Source organism: Gymnoscopelus braueri (genome assembly GCF_963280865.1).
Source record: "Gymnoscopelus braueri genome assembly, chromosome: 11".
In the NCBI taxonomy this organism is placed as follows: Eukaryota; Metazoa; Chordata; class Actinopteri; order Myctophiformes; family Myctophidae; genus Gymnoscopelus; species Gymnoscopelus braueri.
In genome coordinates, this window is record NC_137613.1 from 13,786,646 (window position 1) to 13,810,118 (window position 23,473).

General features: G+C 42.5%; 1 protein-coding gene across 1 annotated transcript; it reads right to left on the reverse strand.

The window, feature by feature from the left end:
- Positions 1 to 6,220: 6,220 nt before the first annotated feature.
- LOC308095456 (putative methyltransferase-like protein 24) lies at positions 6,221 to 21,569 on the reverse strand (the record flags this gene model as incomplete). The annotated part of the gene is made up of 6 exons (XM_080442514.1): positions 6,221 to 6,964; positions 11,318 to 11,396; positions 11,511 to 11,726; positions 12,262 to 12,467; positions 16,869 to 16,967; positions 21,132 to 21,569. The coding sequence occupies 6 exons, from the start codon at positions 21,567 to 21,569 to the stop codon at positions 6,653 to 6,655; spliced, it is 1,350 nt and encodes a 449-aa protein (XP_080298640.1). The 3' UTR covers positions 6,221 to 6,652.
- Between the last annotated feature and the right edge of the window lie 1,904 nt (positions 21,570 to 23,473).

Consider the following 23,473-nt stretch of genomic DNA (forward strand, 5'->3'; position numbering starts at 1 on the left):
CTCTTTCTGTCCTCAAGTCTGTCTTTTGAAAAGCCAGCAATCTCTATATTAGCCATATAATGTATAATACACACCCACTCACCTTTGCAGCTAAGTGGCCCTTTTGAGGTTGAAGCACTGTCTGTACTGATGAGACTCAACTATTATTTTCCAAAATAATTAGGATTTAATTTGTTGGTCGCTCAGTAGTTAACGCAGACATACTATTGTTTTAAAATGTGCAGCACATTGGAATAGACCCTATGACACATCAGGAGTCCATTAGTATACATTGTCCGTGGCAAAAATGAAATATTAATGAAAATGTCCATCACAAGTGGCCATGGTGATGACCCCTGCTCCCACCTGATTATCCTTGCAGCTGCAAACAACTTGATTTGAGACAGGCAGCAAGCATGTTAAGTTCACTCCCCCATCAATAAATTGTTGCTTTAAGTTTTACATTTCATGTTCTGTGCAGATTAACTACAAAACTTATCTGAGATGTGTTCATTTCATGAGCTTTTGTTAGCTTAGTTTGTACAGAGTCAGGTTTATTGTTTCCCCCTATTTCCAATCTATGTGATAATTAAGTAAACTGGCTCCTGGCTGTAGCTAGAGAATTATTTCTCCCTGGTCTGCTACTGCTGAAGCATGCATGTTACTGCATGCTGCATTAGTTTCTCACCTCAAATGTTTTGCAGGTACATATTCTAGTACATTTTGATCTTCACCTGCCTTATCTGTTTTATTTGATCATTAGTATTGAAGAATGAAAATGGGAAGGATGGCCAAAAGGCTACATAGAGAAATGTTAATTATTTAAAATTGTACATGGTAATGAGAATGTATTGCTTATTTTACTGCAATTTGCACTGATGAAAGTCCCACATGGACTGAAGCTGTCAAATGAAATGAGTTACTTTGCCCTCATCTTAATGGGTTAAGCATATTCTAGTCATGTACACTTTACTTTAAAACATTTTCCAAATATATATATATTTTTAACATGTTGGACAAAATAGCCAATTTTACATCGAGGTGCCCAGATGTCCATAGTGCCCAGCTATCCCGTTATCCCTGCATCATACCACAAACAGCCTAACACGTTAACTTTAAATATTCGGCAATTAAGGTCTAATATTTCTACAATTGTTACAAATTGCTACAAAACAGATCCAGTCATTTTGGGGCATAAACAAGAAGTTGAAGGATACTCTGATAATGATGTACAACATACTACATTTCTGGTGTGAAATGGCACGAGGGACACCCACAAAAAGACCAAATCGGCGAGCGCATATGTGCCCTTTCGTGGACATTTTGAGCACCTCCCCCTTCAGCACTCTCTGCACGGCCCTGGTCACCTGTATCAAAGCAGTAGAAGTAGAGTGACCAGCTCTGTAGGCATGTTGAGAATATGTTGCAAGCTTGTTTGAAACAAAATAAGCTTGAATTTGTGAATGCACCAACTTTACCATGATTTTGCTCAAAACAGGTAAAATACTTATACTATACGTATAGGTCCAGGCACCCCCGTGGCGCCGGGCCCGACTCTCACTCTCAAAGGGTGAGACTTGGCAGCTCAACGTCAGAGGCTTGACATTTCAAATCCGTTTTTTATAATGACACTTGGGCGATTGGTATTCTCTCACCCAGTTGCTTACTATGTGGGTCAAATAAAAAAAATATTATAAAAATATTGTTGTTTGTTACTGCGTCTGCCTGTCTGCTGCCTGGGCTGGGACACTGGGACTCAGTCTGAGTCACTCACTCGCTCTCTCAAACAGGTGGGGGTGGGGGGGGGGCACACGCATAGATTTAAAACTACTTTAAATTCGCACCTCAACAAAGTTTTCAAAGCCTCCCCCGACTCACACCTAGCGAATTAACATAGGAATAAGCCTAGATGCATATCAATTGTCCATTGTGTGACTTGCAGTGTAGGTGTTAAGCGACGTGTGCGTCACGTCATTGAAATAGAGTGCAAGCACATACCAAATGAGCATTGCATGCCTGCCCCCGCCTCTTCATCAAAGAGAGCGCACAGCCATAGGGCTGGCCTTACATACATACAGATACATCCATACTACATACATGAATAAAAAAATAAATATAAATAAATAAATAGAAAGAAAGACCGGATTGTCATGCGAAGACTCATGATTGAGTGACGAATCGTCATGATCATCAGTCATGAGTCATCATTAGAACTGACGAATCTGCGACAATGAGGGAGTGGGTTAGGAAGTTCAAATTGATGAGAGAGAGGAGACAGGTGCGAGAGTCACGAGAGAACCAAAGATCAGAACAACAACAACAATAAGAATAATAAGAGAGAAGCAGAGAACATGTTGAAAAGGATAAAGCCATCCGGGGGGCAATTCAAGAAAAATAAAAAGGAAACAGAGGAAAAGCATGCTAAGGATAAAGGTATTATGCAATTTAGATGATTAAACTTTGCATTTTGTAGCATCGCGTTGTTGATTCATGCATTTGCAGACTGTGGCTGCTCTGCTGTCCGGATTGGGTCAGGTGGAACATGTAGTGAAAATAGCCGATCTACAAGCTCACAACGCGTCGCGGTGCGACGTGTTGTGAGCTTGTAGCTCGGCTATTTTCGGATTGGGTTGGGTGGAACATGTAGTGAAAATAGCAGATATACATAAGCTCACAGGATTCATTACGTTCCGCAGCTCTGCCTGCTCACTCACTCCACTGTTGGCTGAAGTGTCACTGTGTTTTGTTAAGTAAAGTTACTTTAATAATTACACATGTTTGCATAGCCTTTCTATGTATATGCATTGATATAAGCATCGATGGTGGCCGGTGGGTGAGTGAAGCTTGCATTTCCAAATTCCAGCAGGCTGGCTGGCTTGACATTTTGAGGGTGATTACTTATCTTTAACATAACTGAGTTAGAATCGCGCAAAGACAACCGAACCGAGTCAACCACCCGACAAATTTCACCAAAAACCCGAACAAAACGCGCGCGTGCTGCATCAGAGGAATCTCGCCTAGGGTGCTGATCAGCCCAGAACCGGGCCTGTCACTTGCAAAAGAATTCCAAAACTGAGGCGGCCTGCAATTCAGACCGCTGCAGCTGGTTGCAAGTTGCAACGAGTTGCATTGTGAATATTTGGTGTGGACGGGGCTTAAAACATGGCAAAGGCTATCTTATTGCATTATAAAGTTTAATTATTTAATATTAGACAAGGAAGGTGGTCCCTGGGTTACTGAGGTAGGATATCGTTGCTGTTGGGTAGAAAGAAACTACATTTTTCAACTTTTAGTTTTTTCATAAATTAATGCCCTACTTGAACATACTACATACAGCATCACACAAAAGGATCCCAAAGTAGCAGATCCACAAGCCCGAAACGCGGCTCCCAAGCCCGGGAACAGATATAAGACATTAGTGATAAGACAAGAATAGTTCGGTTCAGACTTACCAGAACTTTGAAGCCGAACTAGTAGCCTAAATACGTTTGTCAATAAAAATGTATGGTATGTATTAAATGTGAAATAAATCACTATCAGTGAATAGACCAGATCAGAATGCTTGAACATTTCTAAACAAACGGGTATTGTGTAAGTGTCCTGTTCTTCCAGAAATAAGGTTAATGAACAGTAGGCTACTGCTGCCCCAATGCGATGCTGTTTTTGATTGTGCTGACATCATATGATTCGGCCCTTTCGTCCTGCTACCTCTAAAAATCACACCCACACAAGAGAGTGGTGCCTTTCATGAGTTCATTTCATTAAGCTATTTTTTTTAGCTTAGACTGCTTTAAAATAACTAAATATTGGCAGAAACATCTTTAAAATATTTTAACTCTTTTAAGTACTTAAAGTACGTTTACTCAAATTGCAGATCGGTCGTTTTAGTGTGTGTGTGTGTGTGGGGGGGGGTGCGCGAGTGAATGTGCGTGTGCAAGTATTTTCAAGTGCTTTGACTTAAATTAGTTACTTTTTACAGACTGTGATGACTTTAAAGTATTTTTACTAATTTTAAGTGTTTTTACTGACTTTTACGTGTTTGACAAATTTTAACATTTTTAAAGGATTTTTTACAAAAAGGTGTGTGTGTGTGTGTGTGTGTGTGTGTGTGTGTGTGTGTGTGTGTGTGTGTGTGTGTGTGTTTTGCACTCCTGTTTGCGTATAATTAGTGTAACTGGTTGCATCTTTGCGTTGCAATCAGCTGCAGGCAGCTGTTGAGGCCAGACACAAACATGTTGAGGCGGTCCGCAAACATACGGACGGACGGACGGACAGACACACAGACAAAGTCAGTCCTTGGAGTGGCTAGCACCACTCAAAAACCTATGTATTGTACATCTTCTGACTTTACACCCGTTATGTTCTTGATCCTAGTCTAAATCTGCATGGACTGCGGGGTATAAAAACACAATTTACTCATTTATTTCCAACATCTAGCAGCTTTGTACAACATTGCGTTACAATGTGAAACGCATCATCATCATCATCTGGCCTCACACAAAATCGCTAGGGTGTCTTTGAAAGGCATAGTAATACAAACTGGTAGCAAAAGCAAAACGGAAAGTGATATCTACGGTCAGATCTTGTATTTCAGTATGTTTTTTTTTAATGCACAGTTTTACATTATTCATGGTAGCGGTTGTGTGTGATGAGATCGGACCATTGAGCTTTATAAGAAGAATAGGACACCATGGAGAGAGTGCACATTAGTGGCTAATGTATTGGCTCATTTGACTAAAGTTGCCACTATTATGTACAGTAGTAGGCTAATGTTTTAGCCTATATGTTGGCAACTTGAAAGTAAAAATGATTTCTGATGAACTTTAATTCATCAGAAATGATGAATTAAAGTTCTCCTCAGAATAGGGATGCTAGGGTTCAAGTGGTTCATGTAAAAAAAAAAAATCATATCACGCAAAGATTTGGCGGCCCCCCTGTAGTTACTCTGAGGACCCCCTAGCCCCTAGGGGTCCTGGACCCGCTGTTGTAGAGCCCTGTTGTGGAATTTAGAAGAAAAGTAGATTAGAAAAGTGTTAATTCCAAGGTATTTACCACAGTATTGCACCAGTAAAGAATTTGGCAGCCTGCCTTCAACATTGCTCCAAGCTTACCGTTTTGGTATTTATGCGAGTAACGCCAATTAACCCATTAACACCGGGGAAAGCATCTGTCATTTTAGATTTTAACCACATTAACCATTATCTTATACTTTGGCTATTCAAAAATAGCAGATATACAAGCTCATAGCGTGGCCCAGAGTGCCGTGCTATGAGCTTGTAGATCTGCTATTTTTTTTTAAATATCATGAAAATGTGTGCAAATCTTTGAATATATATTTTGTAAAGCGAACATTTGAAATTCAAATCTTTGCTTCTGGGGATTCTACAAATGTCTTCTAAATCCTAACAGTTTTTTGAAAAAACTTGTTGCTATAATCAGTGGTTCTCAAACTTTTTCATGTCAAGGCCCCCCAAAATGATATGTATTTGGACCGCGGACCCCCATCTCAAAATACGTTGTTCCAGGGACCCCCCAGAAGCAGAGATTTGACCGCTTAACACGGCAGCCGAATAAGCAGTCAGATGAGTGGGCCACGAGCATTTTCAGAGCATGTTTAATTTAAACGACCGATCAATCCATTGTGTTCCGGCTCAGGTCAATGACACAAAATAGTGTACTTTAAGTTCCTATTCATCGGTATCACAATAATAACTCATCTTTAAAGAAAGAAATACCATGACATTTTGTTTACATACATTTTTAAATATTAATATATATTATCCAACTTTTGCTGTTTTGCCAAATATTCTCCCAGGTTCTCCTAAGGTCTTGAGGTTCTCCCAAGGCCTCTGTAGCAGCCAGTCAGAACAACCTGCAGTTGCATGTGCCTCCACCAGAGGGAGAGCCACTGTGTGCGTGCCTGCACGGGTCCAAATACACATGCTCAGATTGGATCTATGATTAATGGAGTCTGATTGTCCTGTGTTTGTGCGCTCCTGATATGCACTCATGTGCTAATTTTAATATATTAAAAAGCTCTTGAAATAATCTTCACCTGATTATGCGAAAAGATCCCCCTTTTCCTTTGGGGTGTGTGTGTGTGTGTGTGTGTGTGTGTGTGTGTGTGTGTGTGTGTGTGTGTGTGTGTGTGTGTGTGTGTGTGTGTGTGTGTGTGTGTGTGTGTGTGTGTGTGTGTGTGTGTGTGTGTCTGTGTGACTGTTAGTGTGTGTGACTGTTGCTGAACAGGAACAAACTCTTTTTCAAAAGTTATCGTTCCTCGAGTCGCAACATTTTGACTGCCTGCCCATAAGAGAGGCGTTCCTCTTTCGTCACTGGACTGAACTAGGTGAACCGCCAAATTTTGAATCAGTTCAGAGTGTTTCCACTGAAAATGAATAGGTTCAGAATCCTAAAGGTTGGTTCGGGACTGGAACCAAGAAATACTTATGACCGGTCATATTCGACGCGTTGCTGGCAAGGCCTGGAATCGACCCTGGGGCAGCTGGGGACTCCTGCTCCCTAGGCGGGCTCTCTAACCATTCAGATATGCTGCCCCCAATTACTGGTGGAAACGCAAGCTGGTCGGTTCCGTGAATCGCACCAAGGTTCCAAGAATGGAACCAGTTCTAGAACCAAAGTTCTTCTGGGTGGAAAAGGGGCCTGTGTGTGCGTGTCAGTGTCTCATGTTGACCCAGCTGAGCGTGTAGGAGGAGCTGTGTCCGTTCTCCACCGTCCGTTTGAGGACGCTGCGTCCCTCTCCCTGTGGCGAGCTGTGGACCAGCTGGAACCCGGAGGCTCTAAGACCCTGCAGCACGCTGAACCAGTAGCGGAGCACCTCCTCGTCGGTCCCGCCCACCTCGAACCCCGCCCACTGCAGGTGAGCGGTGGCCACCAGGTGGTGGACTCTCCCGAGGGTCTCCAGCTCCAGCCAGTTCTGGAAGACCCTCCACTCTGCACTGAGAAGGTCAGCGTACAGGAAGTCCACCTGAACGCACAGGGAAGAGAGACAGAGAGAAATTAATATTGAAATATAGCTGCTACTTGTTTCCTGTGGTGGAAGAAGTACTCAGATGTTTTACTTAAGTACCACAATATAAGTACTATCAATACCACAATATAAAAATGTACAAGTAAAAGGCCTGTGTTCAAAATGTTACTTGAGTAAAAGTACAAAAGTATTGGCATCAAAATATACTTAAAGTACCAAAAGTAAAAGTACTAAAATGTTTGAAAATAGCCGATCTACAAGCATAGCGACGCGTTGTGAGAGCGTAGATCGGCTATTTTCAAATAGCCTATGTATGCCTATGGGCTGAAGTGGTTAAAGGGATACTTCACTTTCACATAAAATAAACATTAAAAATTAATATAAAAAAAAATGAAAGTTATGGCAAAATAAAGGCCCCCTCACACATTAGTAGGACACTCTAATGCGTGAGGGGGCCGTGATTTTTCCATTACTTTTTTCATTTATTTTTAATATATTTTTTAAATGTTTATTTTATGTGAAAGTGAAGTATCCCTTTAATGTATGTTTTATGATATAATAATTTATATCTGTAAAGTATTGCTATATATTATTATATTATAGTATTACTATAATTGTAGTAAAAGTACAATATTTGCCTCTGAGATGTAGTGGAGTAGAAGTAAAAGTATAGACAATTGGAAATACTCCAGTAAAGTAAAAGTACCTCAAAATTGTACTTAAGTACAGTACTTGAGTAAATGTAACTTAGTTACTTTACACCACTGCTTGTTTCAGAATCAGAATCAAAATGCTAACATGTCTTCATGTTGGGACGAGCGACACCATCAACAACACCAAACAACAAAGTATAAATCTGGCTTAAAGTTTTGTGGCCAAGGACACATCCAACGCACGCGTCTTAAGTGGCCTCATTTGCGATCAAAGCCCTGCAAATACGCAAGCAAACAACAGAGAAATAACTGAAGGAATGTGGCCTGCATGTCTGCAAATGGAAGCCACATTCTTTCAATGATCATAGAGCTGTTAAAAGGAAGAAAAAAAGGCCTTGAGGGACTGTAACTCAGAGAACGACACCATTCCATTCCATGTAGCCTATTTAAGTTGGCCTGCATGTATTCCTTTCATCCAGGTGGTCAATGAAGCTACGCTACGGTAGCAAGTGAAGCTAGCGCAGCTACAGCATCGCCGAGGACAACTTGGACCATTATTATTCCTAGACTATGTGTAATGCTATATACCGTTTTTTCTAACTAATGCAATATAATCTATTGTAAACATGTGTTTTCTCATGTCAATAAAGCCCCCTTGAATTGAATTGCATTGAGAGAGAGCGAGAGAGAGAGAGAGAGAGAGAGAGAGAGAGAGAGAGAGAGAGAGAGAGAGGGGAGGGGGAGATTTGCTATTGTCTTATAGGCAAGCACATTGAAATGAAAAAGAACATGCAGTTGACTTTTGTTTTTATTGAAACAGGCAGTAGGAAAGCTGAGAGGGAGACAGTGTAGGAGAGACAGACACTAGGGAAGCTGAGAGGGAGAAAGTGTAGGAGAGACAGACACTAGGGAAGCTGAGAGGGAGACAGTGTAGGAGAGACAGACACTAGGAAAGCTGAGAGGGAGACAGTGTAGGAGAGACAGACACTAGGGAAGCTGAGAGACAGACAGGAGAGAGACAGACACTAGGGAAGCTGAGAGACAGACAGTGTAGGAGAGACAGACACTAGGGAAGCTGAGAGACAGACAGGAGAGAGACAGACACTAGGGAAGCTGAGAGACAGACAGTGTAGGAGAGACAGACACTAGGGAAGCTGAGAGGCAGACAGTGTAGGAGAGACAGACACTAGGGAAGCTGAGAGACAGACAGGAGAGAGACAGACACTAGGGAAGCTGAGAGACAGACAGTGTAGGAGAGACAGACACTAGGGAAGCTGAGAGGGAGACAGGGAGAGGGAGACTTGTGGGATTTGTGGTTCTTTACTACTACACCACTGACAAAAAAATCTTTATTCTAAACAAAAAACTAAATTTCAAACTGTGATGTCATGGTAATATTCAGCAAGAAAATGCCAGCATTATTACTTTGGCAGTATTGTGCAACGAACCCCACCGTCGCCCAGAACGCATTCATTTTCTCCTACTCATAATGAATCTGGTTGAATTACACAGCAGAAAGAAAACTTCTAGATTCTAGAAGTTTCCTCTCTGACAGCAGTGAGATAAATGACTTAGATGAAGCGTATTCCTGGAATTCTAAAGAATATACTTTTTTAGGTACTCTCACTGCTGTCATACATGTCATTATACACCATTGGTTCTCAAAGTGGGGTGCGGGGACCCCCAGAGGTCCTTGGGGGGGTTCCAGGGGGTCCCCAGCAAAATGTGTTAGCATAGCATCACAATAATTTTTACCTTTTATACTTTGGTTATTCAAAAATAGCAGATATACAAGCTCATAGCACGGCACCGAGTGCCGCGATATATGAGCTTGTAGATCTGCTAATTTTGAAAAATGTGTGCAAACCTTTGAGTATAAATTTTTTAAATATATATATATTTGTTTTTATATATATTTTTAAGCGAACATTTTTAACTCAAATCTTTGCTTCTGGGGGTCCCTGGAACAAAATATTTGAGATGGGGGTCCGCGGCCAAATACATATAATTTTGGGGATCCCTGACATGAAAAGGTTTGAGAAGCACTGCTATACAGCGCTTCGGTCAGAAGTACATGTAATTACTACTGTATGTAATTGTACGCCTTTTTCCCGTCAATGGATCTTTTGTTTTTATGTTTGTTGCCATTTTCTCCCTAGTCATCAAAAAAATCTAGTTTCACTTCACTATTCACCGATGAAGACTCTCTGAGTCTCTAGAGTCGAAACACGTTGGTGAATTCATGACATGAGTTTTATAATAATACGAGTGCCTCAGATGCTTTGTGCGACTGCCATCCAACACCATAGACTTTCAATATAATGTTGCTGTCGGGCATAAACCTCTTATCTCCATATTTTTGTGTTTTTTTAGCGGTGCCAGCCGCTCTACATTTGACTGTGTCTGTGTGTGTGTCCGTCCGTCCGTCCGTCCGTCCGTATGTTTGCGGACGGCAAAGATGCAACACATGCATCTTTGCCGCACACACACACAGAACATGCGGTCCTGCGAGGCGCACCGTTGCAACACATGGGCCACTTAAAGACATGCACACACATGTACAAGCCAGCACTGCACACGTGCAAGCCAGGACTGTACACACACACACACACGCGCACACACACACACACACACACACACACACACACACACACACACACACACACACACACACACACACACACACACACACACACACACACACACACACACACACACACACACACACACACACACACACACACACACACACACACACACACACACACACACACACACGTAAAATGCTAGAAGTTTCCTCTCTGACAGCAGTGAGATGAATGACTTAGATGAAGCGTATTCCTGGAACTCTCACTGCTTCCTTCACACAGGGCGTGATTTTTTACATACTGTACATACCTACATTTTCAGGTAGGTGACACATTTCCAGCCAATCAGGAAAAGAGCACTAATTTATCAGTTTCATTTTTAGAATGTTCCAGTTCCAATTTTGTCTTCTCATTTCTTACTTCCAATTGTACTTGTTTAATCTGTATCCTGACTGAGTTCTCTATCCTGATTGGATCAAATAGGTATCCCGACCTGACAATGCATTTTCTGTTTAATAAAGAGCTGGAGAGACATGAAGACTCCTGAACAAACACTCTATAGCAATGAGTACTATCAGAATATAAAGCTGTTTAACACAGCTTACCCTACCTCTAACACAAAGCTTCTGCTACGCTAGCTGTCCCTGGCAAAAATATTTTCAGACGGGGATCCCCCGGTTAAACACACACCAATGTGGGGGTCCTTGACATGATTTTTTTTTTTGAGAAGCACCTGGACTAAAAACATGCCAGAAACAGTTTCCTTTCCTTTCACAGCGTCCAAACAAGCACAACATGTGGGCTCATAGCTCCCTCTAGTGGCCGCAGCTCCGCTACTACAGCAGTGCAGAGTCACTGACACCGACTTGAAAAAAACTGTTGCCATGGCAGCCAGGGATGGCTCAGAGCCCTGTTGCTATGGGAACGTACAAGTGATGAGAGTTCTTTGTGGGTAAGATGGGGTGAGGAGGCTGTAAGGTATGTTTGTTTGTCACCGAACGTGCGTGTGTGTGCGTGTGCGTGTGTGTGTGTGTGTGTGTGTGTGTGTGTGTGTGTGTGTGTGTGTGTGTGTGTGTGTGTGTGTGTGTGTGTGTGTGTGCATGCTATACCGTGTGATGTCCCAGCGCCTCCATGATGTCTGCCAGTGTGTGAGAGACGCTACCCAAAGCACCTCCTCCTCCTCCTCCTCCTCCTCCTCCTCCTCCTCCTCCTCCTCCTCCTCCTCCTCCTCCTCCTCCTCCTCTCCTCCGGGGGTGCCGCCGCCGCTTGCGTCTCGGCGCCGCCGCTCGCCACTCCAGCCACATCTTGTGGTGTCTGACCACGCCTCCTCCTCCTCCGCCGTGGTCACCGTGGCGACCGGCCAACAAACTTTTGCCACCGCCAGCAGCGGGGGACTGACGACCGCCGCTACTGGACGACGCGGCGGCGGCGGCGTTCAAACTCCCGGGATCGAATCGGTGGACTTCACATCCCAGCCCTAATGCGGTCTTTAGAAAGTCTGCATCTCCCCCATCCATACTGGAGAGAGAGAGAGAGGGGGGGGGGGAGCAGACAAAGAGGGAGACAGACAAAGAGAGATACAGACCGCCAGGCATACAGAATGAGGGGGAGAGAGAGAGAGAGAGAGAGAGAGAGAGAGAGAGAGAGAGAGAGAGAGAGAGAGAGAGAGAGAGAGAGAGAGACAGAAAGACAGACAGACAGGCAGACAGGCAAAGACAGAAAGACAGAGATAAAAAAAAAGAAATGAAGCAGATAAGTTGTAGGGAGATTATTCTATGCATGATTAAATATGCATTACGTTGTTTATGCCAACTCTACGCCAGTGATATGAATGAATAAGCATTGCATCACGCGCGCACACGCACACGCACACACACGCGCACACACGCACACACACACACACACACACACACACACACACACACACACACACACACACACACACACACACACACACACACACACACACACACACACACACACACACACACACACACACACACACACACACACACACACACACACACACACACACACACACGTAAATACACACCTGAAGGAGTATGCAACACATGGTGAGTGTGCGTCTGGAAGGAGCCAGTCCTCAGCGCACAGCAGCCAAGCCTCCGTCGGTCCTCCGCCAGGGGCCTGATGCTGTGAGACCTGGGACTGGCCTGGGACCAGCAGCACCCCGGGTCCAGAGGCCCGACGCTGTGAGACCTGGGACTGGCCTGGGAACAGCACCCTGGAGCAGTTCACCTGCGGGCGGAAACACCACAGGCAGCCAATTAAGGCACCAGAGAGAGAGAGAGACATGGTGGAATAAGGAAGTTTACAAGTTAGGAATCAAGACGAAGTGGTAACAGTATTTCTTTACAACATAATCGTCGCCGTCGTCGGGCAGAAACCTCTTATCTCCGTATTCTAATTTTTTGTATTTTTTTCGTAAATTAACCCATTAAGACCGGGAAGACATCCGTGTCATTTTAAGATTTCTTTGGCTATTCAAAAATAGCAGATCTACAAGCTCATAGCGCGGCACTCGGTGCCGCGCTATGAGCTCGTATATCTGCTATTTTTGAATAGCCAAATAAATCTAAAGTGACACAGATGCGTTCCAGGTCTTAATGGGTTAAGTAAAAGTATCAATACTGCAATGTAGAAATACTCTGTTAAAGTCCGGAATTAAAAGTTTACTTGAGTAAAAGAACAAAAGCATTGGCATCTTAAAGTACCAAAAGTAGAAGTATTCATTGTGCAGAATGTCCCAATTCACAAGTTTTCGAATATCTTCAAAATAGCAGATCTACAAGCTCACAATGCGTCGCATTGAGACGCATTGGGAGCTTGTAGATCGGCTATTTTCATACGGCCAAAATGTATGTATAGGGCTGAAGTGGTTAATGTATGTTTTGTAATAATAATCTAAATATACACAGGCTGCATTAGAACTAGTAACTAAAGTTTTCAAATAAGTGTAGTGGAGTAAAAATGGAATATTTGCCTCTGAGATGTAGTGGAGTAGAAGTAAAAGTACTGAAAATAGGAAATATTAAAGTAAAAAAAAATCAAAATTGTACGGAAGTACAGTACTTGAGTACATGTACTTAGTTATTTTACACCACTGTGAATTAGTGATCTTTGTTTTGGCCTGGCTGTGGATGCATGCAGAGGTCTTAACCTCCCACCCACAGATGGAGAGTTACAGAAACCACAAATCATGGATTTTTTTTTCTCTCTCGATATTATTACACTTAGTGTTGCCAAAAACTCCTAAATCCCTTTTCACTTTAATATTTTTTGTGTATACTTCGTCTCTGTCAGGTGGAAACCTCACTCCGGTGCGTCCAATTTTTTTTTTTCGTTTTTAGGATTCAAATTCAAAAATAGCAAAAGCAGCAGATCTACAAGTGCGTTTTGAGCTTGCAGATTTGATGCTTTTGTGTGACGCTGATCAAGTAGGGCGTTAATTTACCAAAAAAAACACACAAAAGGTTAGAATATGGAGATAAGAGGTTTCCGTCCGTGCCCGACGGCAACAATTTCAAACTTGAATTGGAAGTCATCACGGGTTATTGACTAAGAAGACAAATCATCGTATTTTTTATCACCCCAATAGCCTATTACTATTCACCCGATGGCCGGGTGTGTACTGTACTGTGTTGTGTACTAGTTTAGAATTTGTTCTCCCGACACAGAATAAAGAATCAGAAACTTTTATTACAGCACAAGTGTGAGGTTTCAGATCCCAAAAGCTTGCTCTGGGTGCATCTGGTGCTGTGAAAGCCCAATAAACCAAAAAAATATATCTAACAACTGATGCAAGTTGCAGACTACTATCGTGTGTGCGTAGGAAGCAGAGAGGGTGGAGAGGTGGAGAGAGGCACGATTTGTCCCAAAATGACAACAAAGTATCACACAGTTGTCAGTCCCCCCTCCTTTATATCACAAGCAAGTACTGTAACTGCAGCAAAGTTTTTTGTCCAACTTGTGTAACTTGGACTAAAAACACAAAGAAACGGCCTCGAGACACAGCTGTGTTTGTGAGTGTTTGTAAATAGTTTTCTTTGTCGTGCCGCGTCGCGCGGCTTCTGACTCCGCTAGCAGCGCTGCCTGTACTGTGTGCCTGCGAGGAAATACTAGTAAAGCATGGTGGTTGGGGGGTTCTGTCTGTGTTGTTTTGGGTTAACCCGTATAGACCGGGCGGGAACGCATCTGTGTGTCATTTTTAGATTTCTCTGGCTATTCAAAAACAGCAGATATACAAGCTCCGAGCTTGTAGATCAGCTATTTTTTTTGTTTTTAATCTTGAAAATGTGTGCAAATCTTTGAATATATATATATACATTTTTATCTCCGATCTGTGCTTCTGAGGGTCCCTGGAACAACATATTTTGAGGTGGGGGTCCGCGGCCAAATACATATAATTTTGGCGGTCCTTGACATGGAAAAGTTGGAGCACCACTGATATTATAGCAACATAAGTCTTTATGTCAAAAAACTGTTTGTAGAATATGTATTCAAAGATTTGCACAAATTTTCAAGATTTTTCAAAAATAGCAGATCTACAAGCTCATAGCGCGGCACTCGGTGCCGCGCTATGAGCTTGTAGATCTGCTATTTTCATTGTTGGCCTGGCATCCTATAGCGTGTATAGTTTCAATGTAGGCTGACGATAGGTTCTTGGTTTACGTATGTATTAGTTATTATTAGATTATTGGTTTACTTATGTATTTTCTTATTATTAGATTACTATTTTTATGCATTTGATGTATTATGTGTATTAGGATGTATTATGATGTTTTATCTTGTGTCCTTGCTTACTGTAAACTGCTCTGGATTAAGAGCGTCTGCTAAATGCCTAAACTGTAAACTGATACCGATATTCGTTTATTTAGTTAGTAAATCTTCATTATATGAAATAACAGCTTGGTAGGCTGCAGATAATCAGATTTTTTTTTAAATATATATTCCCAATCAGTTTTATCTAAATTATTTCAGTCATATTGTTTTCATCTGGACTTTAACAACCAAGTGTAGCCTAGTTATTTACAACAGCTCAAACAAGAAATTATAAAATACCAGAGAGGGTTGTGTAAAAATTCTTGGCTAAGACTGGCCTATGAATTGAATACCAAGGCCCTCATTGGAAACAAGTCTGCAAGGACTTTTATGAACGGACCTGTTAGACAAAGTATTTTAAATGTAACTGTGCTGTTTTACTTTTTTTGCCTAATAAAATATTCAATCAATCAATCAAAACTGGAATCTTAGATTAGGCGTAGTTCTATTTGATGCATTAACACAACATAATTGCCTTGATGCAAGTAACATTAAAAAAATAATAATAATAATTGATATTGGCCGTTAACAGCAAACATTGTGCCGATACCGATATGTGGCCAATATATCGGTGCATCCCTAACCGATACAGATGCCGATATTGCAATATAAGTTTCCAGTAGGTTTTACCTTACACCGGTTAAACAGTAACAGTGATTCCGGGGGCAGATGCAGGCTTCTAATAAATAGTGCATTCTTATTATCTGATTTACTAGGCCTACTGGATGCACAAACAATGTAAATGTTGTATTTTTACTGAACATTTTCCCCAACTTGTTGACCCTTTTTAAAGCTTCTCCAGAAAACACAGATTGACTCTCCAGCCTTCGTCATCACAAAAGGCTTCTCTCGAAAAGACTAAATGAAATATCGTCTAAAACCCAATACTGTATATTATTATATTTTTTAGGCTTTTCTGCCTTTATTGGATAGTACAGTGGAAGAGTGACAGAAAACAGGGAGAGAGAGAGAGATATGGGGGAGCGACCCGCAGCAAAGGTCGTCGGCGCTATCGATACCGATATTGCATTTTTGACCGATAAATAATGCATTCCTAAAAAAATTGTCAATCTACAAGCGGTTGTAGATCGGCTATTTTCAGCGTAGAGATATGGTGTATAGGGAAAAGGGAGGGGAATAAGTATAGGCCCGCTAGAGGACCCCAGTCAATGACTTTTGTAGGGCACCGGTTGCCAAACCTTTCAGCTCGAGACCAAAAAGTTTAGTACAAGCTCACAACACGTCGCATCGCGACGCATTGTGAGCTTGTAGATCTGCTATTTTAACTACTTCTTAAACATTTGTTTAATTTATGGGATTTCTTAGATTTTTTATTTATTTATAAAAAAATCTTATAATAATAATAATAATAATAATAAAATCAAAATGTAGGAAACAAAAGATAAAGGGATATTTACTCGCGACCCATAAAAATGTGTCCACGACCCACAAATGGGTCCCGACCCAGTGTTTGGGAACCAGTGTTATAGGGTATTAACTCAAGTGATCAATCGCTGAGATGATAACCAGTTGGAGTCTTTTTGACGCGGGTGACGTGCGGTGTTCTGTGCACAGGTCAGAAACGTTGTTGTCACGTCACAGGGTTTACAGGGTGTAAAACAGTGGGTGAAATTAGTTTTTTTTTTGCAAAAAGCTCCATGGGTATACCTGGGGTGTGGTCATGTAGGTATACCTGGGGTGTGGTCATGTAGGTATACCTGGGGTGTGGTCATGTAGGTATACCTGGGGTGTGGTCATGTAGGTATACCTGGGGTGTGGTCATGTAGGTATACCTGGGGTGTGGTCATGTAGGTATACCTGGGGTGTGGTCATGTAGGCCATGAGGCGCTCCAGCTCTGCAGTGAAGGACGGCTCTCCTGCTGCCCAGGACTGTAGCTCCACCCCCTGGCCCTGCCCCTGCACACACACACGCACACGCACACGCACACACACGCACAAGTACACACACACACACACATCAATAATTTCATATGTACAGCATATGCAGTATAGTCAGGATTCCATAGGAGTCGTGAGGTCAAAGCATCGCATAAACAATGTATAGGAATGTACAGGAATGTGCGTGTGTGTGTGTGTGTGTGTGTGTGTGTGTGTGTGTGTGTGTGTGTGTGTGTGTGTGTGTGTGTGTGTGTGTGTGTGTGTGTGTGTGTGTGTGTGTGTGTGTTGCGTTGCCCCCCCCCCCCAAACCCCCAAGTAGGAAGATAGGGGGATGAAGAGACGGGTCGCATACCGTGACCCCAGTGCAGCCAGTGACATGCTCGCCTGGGGCACTGTACACACACACACACACACACACACACACACACACGCCTGAGGAGACCTTGGTGCTCGTGGGGGGAGAGGGGGGGGGGGTGGGGTGATTCACAAGACTGAGTCAGAGGAGTTAGCCTTGGGCGAGGGAGAGAGAGAGAGAGAGGGAGGGGGGGGAGAGGGAGAGGGAGAGAGAAAGTGTGAGAGGTCATGGAGTGATAAGCAGAGTGGGGGGAGGGAGGGGGAGGGGCACACATTCACACAGATGGAAGGCTGAAGACTTTGACAGCATGTGACATGAGGCAGAAAGAGAGAGAGAGAGAGAGAGAGAGAGAGAGAGAGAGAGAGCGCAGAGAACAGCTGTCACATCTGTGTGATCCGTGGTCAGTCCTGCCCTCCACCTGTACCGTCATGTCAGTAGATAATAGCAGAGTGCTGTGCTGCTGCTGCCGTGTCTCTCTCTCTCTGAACCCCTATGACATATACTGCAGTGGTTCTCAACCAGTGGTTCCGAGGACCACCAGTGGTCCTTGAGGGGGTTCCAGGTGGTCCCCCGCTAAATGAATGGACCCTTATAGAATAGATCTTTAACTCTTGAGAGCGTAAAATTATTGTTAAACATCTGCATAGACCTGGAACGCATCTGTGTCACTTTAGATTTCTTTGGCTATTCAAAAATAGCAGATATACAAGCTCATAGCGCGGCAACGCTATGGACTTGTAGATCTGCTATTTTTGAAAAATCTTGAAAAAAAATTATTTAGATTCCTTTCAAAAAACTGTTAGGATTTAGATTTCTTTAAAGAATCGCCTCAGGTCTTAATGGGTTAATTAAAGAATTGTGGTTTTGATCAAGGTTTACCTGTTATCTCTCCTATGGTACCAACATCAGTACAGCATGGAATTGTTGGACAAAATAAACAAAAAAGTTTTTATCTGAGAGTCGAAATCTCATCAAACGGTCCGACCCCCCAGGGGTCCTTGAGGGGGTTCCAGGGGGTCCCCAGCCAAATAAGTTAATCATCATCATCATCATCACCTTTATTTAACCCATTAAGACCTGAGGCCGATTCTAAAAATGTATTAAAAAAATACGTATTCAAAGATATGCACACATTTTCACGATTAAAAAAAAATCAGATCTACAAGCTCGTAGCGCGGCACTCGGTGCCGCGCTATGAGCTTGTATATCTGCTATTTTTGAATAGCCAAAGATATCTAAAAATGACACAGATGCGTTCCCAGTCTTAAAGGGTTAAACTCGGAGTACAGTTGAGGGGCAAGGCCTCATTTTCAATGTAGCCGAGGTTTACAATAATGGACACAATCCAAATCCATTACAGATTGACAAGGAATGTGAATTACAAAATAAAAGTGTAAAAGCCACAGGATCATTGCTCTGAATTGAACCTTAACGATGGCAAGGAGCTGATTTTTTAAATACTTTTAAAGCTCATTTCAAAAAGTTGGACTGACAGAGAAAGCTGCCTTAATGCCCAAATCACTGGAGCGGTAAGTCTGATATAAGTGGGTCTGATAAGTAATATAGCATCAAAATCCGTTTAACCACTTTAACCCTACATTTACAACAGCAACAAAACTGATATTTTCTTTTTAAACATTTTAACAACACAGATCTTGTATGGGGGTGTCCCTGGCACAAAATATTTTCAAAAGGGGGGGGGGGGGGTCAAATACATATCAATTTGGGGGTCCTTGACTTGAAAAGGTTTGAAAAACACTGACATACTGCCTGTGTGAGAAAGCACACATAAGTAAAGGCTACTGCAGTGAAACTATAGGTTACGAACGTAACCCTGGTTATTTGATTTTATGAGCAAGACGTCTCGCTTATGGGGGAACGCCCCCTGATCGCCTAATGCAATTATTATCATTATTATTATTATTGCATAATTGTCATATTAATTTCCATGTTGAAAACTGTTCATAATTTTTTTTCAAAAATAGTGGAAATAGCAGATCTAGCAGAAATAGCAGATCTACAAGCTCAAAACACGTCACGATGTGCTTTTGAGCTTGTAGATCGGCTATTTCCACAATTCATGTTTTTTCAAGTATAAAGTCATTAAATGATGTAAGTTATTTGTCATATCTGCCCTGTGCACCTTTTGTTTAAAAGTCTAAAAGCCAAAACAGAAATGTAATTTTCATTCATAATGTTCAAAATGTTGAACGACAGAAACACAATCATCGTTAGTTAATCGTCAATCGTTCATTGCAATTATTTGAGCGACAATTAAATCGCCAAGTAACGTTTCATAATCGTTCCATTTGGTTCCATTTGTACACTCAAGAGTTACAGACCTGTAAGGGTTCAGTTGGTTCCGAACTATCAGTCATTTTGCTGGGGACACCCTGGAATTGTCTCAAGGACCCCTGGGTGTCCCTGGACCGCACTTTTAGAAGCACTGAGGAAGCACATAAGTAGGCTACAGGCTGCACATTTTAACGTTATCCTATTAGCGCCGGTATGTCACCTAACTAAATGATGGCTCAGACCCTTCTCTCTCTCTCTCTCTCTCTCTCTTCTTCTCTCTCTCAATTAAATTATTTTAATTAGCTTTATAGGCTACAAACTCTGTCTGTCTCTCTCTCTCTCTCTCTCTCTCTCTCTCTTTCTATTTCTCTGTCTGTCTGTCTCTCTGTCTGTCTGTCTCTTCCTCACCTTTCTCTCTGTAAATTAACTTAATTTTAATGAGCTTTATTGGCCCACCAACCAACTACCAACACTGTGTGTGTGTGTGTGTGTGTGTGTGTGTGTGTGTGTGTGTGTGTGTGTGTGTGTGTGTGTGTGTGTGTGTGTGTGTGTGTGTGTGTGTGTGTGTGTGTGTGTATGCGCATGCATGTGTGTTTTCTAGGAAAACATGCAGGTAGGCTTAGAGAATAGACATTTAGAGTAATAGTTTTAGGGGTGAGGGTTGGAGTTATGTCTGCTTTCTTATTATTGCGTGCCGGTGTCATAGGGGTTCAGAGAGGGACCCTAACCCTAACCCTAACAAAAGGGTTCAAAATGTCAACAAGAAAAGAATAAAATAATAATAAAATAGAAAAATGTAAATAGATTCCTACAGCTCTGGTCCATACTCCTCCTATAACGCTATATGGACCAGGGACCACATGTTTTACTTAAAGGTAGGGTAAGTCAGTGATTTACTTTTGTTTAAATAAGTGTTAAATAGCTCTATATTCTGATAGTACTCATTGCTATAGTGTTTGTTCAGTAAAAGGAGTCTCCCATGTCTCTCCAGCTCTTTATTAAACAGAACATGCATTTTCAGTGCTCTCTCCTGATTGGCTTAAATGTTGTCGCCTACCTGAAAATGTACGTATATTCTGATTACTAAAGAGCTGGAGATACCCCTGTGACCGAACAAACTCTCTGTAGCAATGATTACTATCAGAATATAGTACTTTAACCTTTTAACAAAACAAAAAAGAAAACACAAAAAAAAATCGCTTACCCTACCTTTAAGTAAAAGTATCAATACTGCAATGTAGAAAATACTCTGTTAGTCCGGAAAAGTCCGGAATTCCAGATTTACTTGAGTAAAAGTACAAAAGTATTGGTATCAAAATGTACTTAAAAGTACCAAAAGTAGAAAGTACTCATTATGCAGAATGTCCCATATACAAATCCCTTAAAAAGTAGCAGATCTACAAGCTCACAATGCATTGTGAGCTTGCAGATCGGCTATTTTCAAATGGCCGAAATGTAATGTAATGTGTTTTCGCCACTGCTTCCCACATGTGGGTATACTACGATATCAACACGTGTCCATCTCTCCTCACCTGGCGCGTGGGCATCTCGTTCTCGTCTTCGTACCCGCGTGCCGCCAGGCTCTCCTCCTCCCCGCCTCTCCTCTCCACGCCATCACCATCCTCATCCACCTCCTCCTCATCATCACCGTCCAGATCCGGTCCCACAGAGAAGAAGGAGGAGGAGGAGGAGGCCGCTGCTCCCCCCCCACGGTGCGGAGGGCCGCTCCTCTCCGGCTCGATGCTGATGACAGAGAAGGAGATCCGTCCTCCTCCTCCCCTGGTCTCCTCCCCCTCCCACCACCCCCCAACGACCTCTCCTCCTCCTCCTCTCCTGGAGGAGGAGGAACCACCACCCAGCCCGCCGAACCCGACCAGGAGCTGGAGGAGAAGGAGGAAGAGGAGGACCGGTGGGATGGACACTATGAGCCCCGCGCGGCGGACGGCCGCGAGCCCGGCGCACACCGCCATCGCTGTGAATCGTCCGCTATCTCACGATTCCATTCCCATTCTTGGGGTCACGATTCCGATTTTTACGATTCTTGATTCAAAAACGTTTTTTTTTTTCCGATTTAAAATTAATACAAATTAGATTCAAAACGATTCTCGATTAAAAAAAAACATCGTTTTCCTATTCAAAATCGATTTTCCCGATTCAGCCCAGAACTTGACACTTCTCAAAAATGTCATTATACAAAAATACTGAAAATAAAAAGAAAACATTTAAAAACAAAACAAAAAGAAAAACGTAAAAAAAAAAAAAAAAGATAATCAATTCTGAATCGTCCAACATGAGAATCGCGATTCGTACTCGAATCGTTTTTTCCCCACACGCCTAGCCATCACCCCCTGCATACCGCCAGCCTGTCTTCCGCTGCTACTGTTGCTGCTGTTACTGCTGCTGTTACTGCTGCTGTTACTGCTGCCGTTACTGAAGCTGTAACAACTGCTCCTCCGGGAGGCCGGTGGACATGTTATTACCTCCTCTAGAAGAAAAGCCTCCTCTCTCTGCCACCGTGGGAGTCGTGGTTGAAAGTGAGAGAGTGCCCTGGGGTTGGAGGAGGAGGAGGAGGAGAGAGCCGTCCCAGGCCACAGCTGGAAGGAACAACTCCTCCTTTTCTTCTCCCTTTCAGCCCTCAGGGCTACCGGGGGTCAAAGACTAAAAAACGGTGGTCGTGAGATCACAGACGTGATGACTCAGCGCATTCCTTCTGGTCAACAGCAGTGACCGTTTAGTGGCCGTTAACACAGGCTAATATTAGTTTGCCTGCCGGTTCCGCCAATAATAATGATAATAATAGATCTACAAGTCTGCATCCTATCATTCCAGTTTCTCTGTAAATATATATTTTTCTGCTCCTAGTAGGCCATTGATGATCTCCTGCATGTATGTCTTTATATGTCTTGTTGAATTGAATACACAGGACCACAATGGAAACAAGGCTTGTTGCGTTGTCCTTAGCCTTATTGTATAACTGTAGGCTACCTCTGTACTTTTTGAAAACTGCTATAAATTAAGTATTCCAGATGGAAATAGTCATGCCGTGATTGGCTAGTTGGTGGTCAGCTAAATGACACAGCAGGTTATTGATAAAAGAACAGTTTTGTAATAGTAGTAACCTACAGGCTATAACGGAGTCTCCAATGAATGTGTAGTCCAAATGTGAACTGAATGCTCTGTCTGTGGACAAAGTAACATGTTTGATGGGTTATTGTTCCCCCTATGGGAGACTTTTAAAGATGCATATATTCTAGCTATATTCCAAGGTCAACAATATGGTATAGTTACTGAAACTCTCATCCCCTTTGGACTATCTAGTGCCATTCAACTATGTCTAGCTTAATTAAAACACTCAATTTGAAACCGCCCGTGAGTGTGCCTTAACATAGCGTTATGTTACCGAGTGGATTTGGATTTGTTTTGGATTTTGTTTCTTCAAAAATCGGCGAGGAAAGTAATAATTTGTCATCTACCGGAGAGGGTATAAAGCCTTCTTGTTTATAGGAACGAGAATATTGTCTTTTTTTTTCTAATACAGAGCTGTTGAAAGAGCCCAATTCCTTCCGTCCTCCCACCATACAGTGGAATGTCACACAGCAAACACAAGTCCTGAGGCCCCGTCTGAGTCTATTTAGCCAGCCTGTTGACAAACCGTACACAATACAGCACAGCAGTACACAGCTGCACTCACACAACCTCTCCTCTCTTGTGTCACACGCACACACACACACACACACTCTCCTCATTTCCAACAAAGATCACTGTTTTGACGATGTCAAAGGGACATGTTTTCTCTTTATTCTTCTCTTCATTGTTGAACACCTTGTACTGTTTCACCACCACCACACAGCCTATAACAGCCAGACGGCTTTAA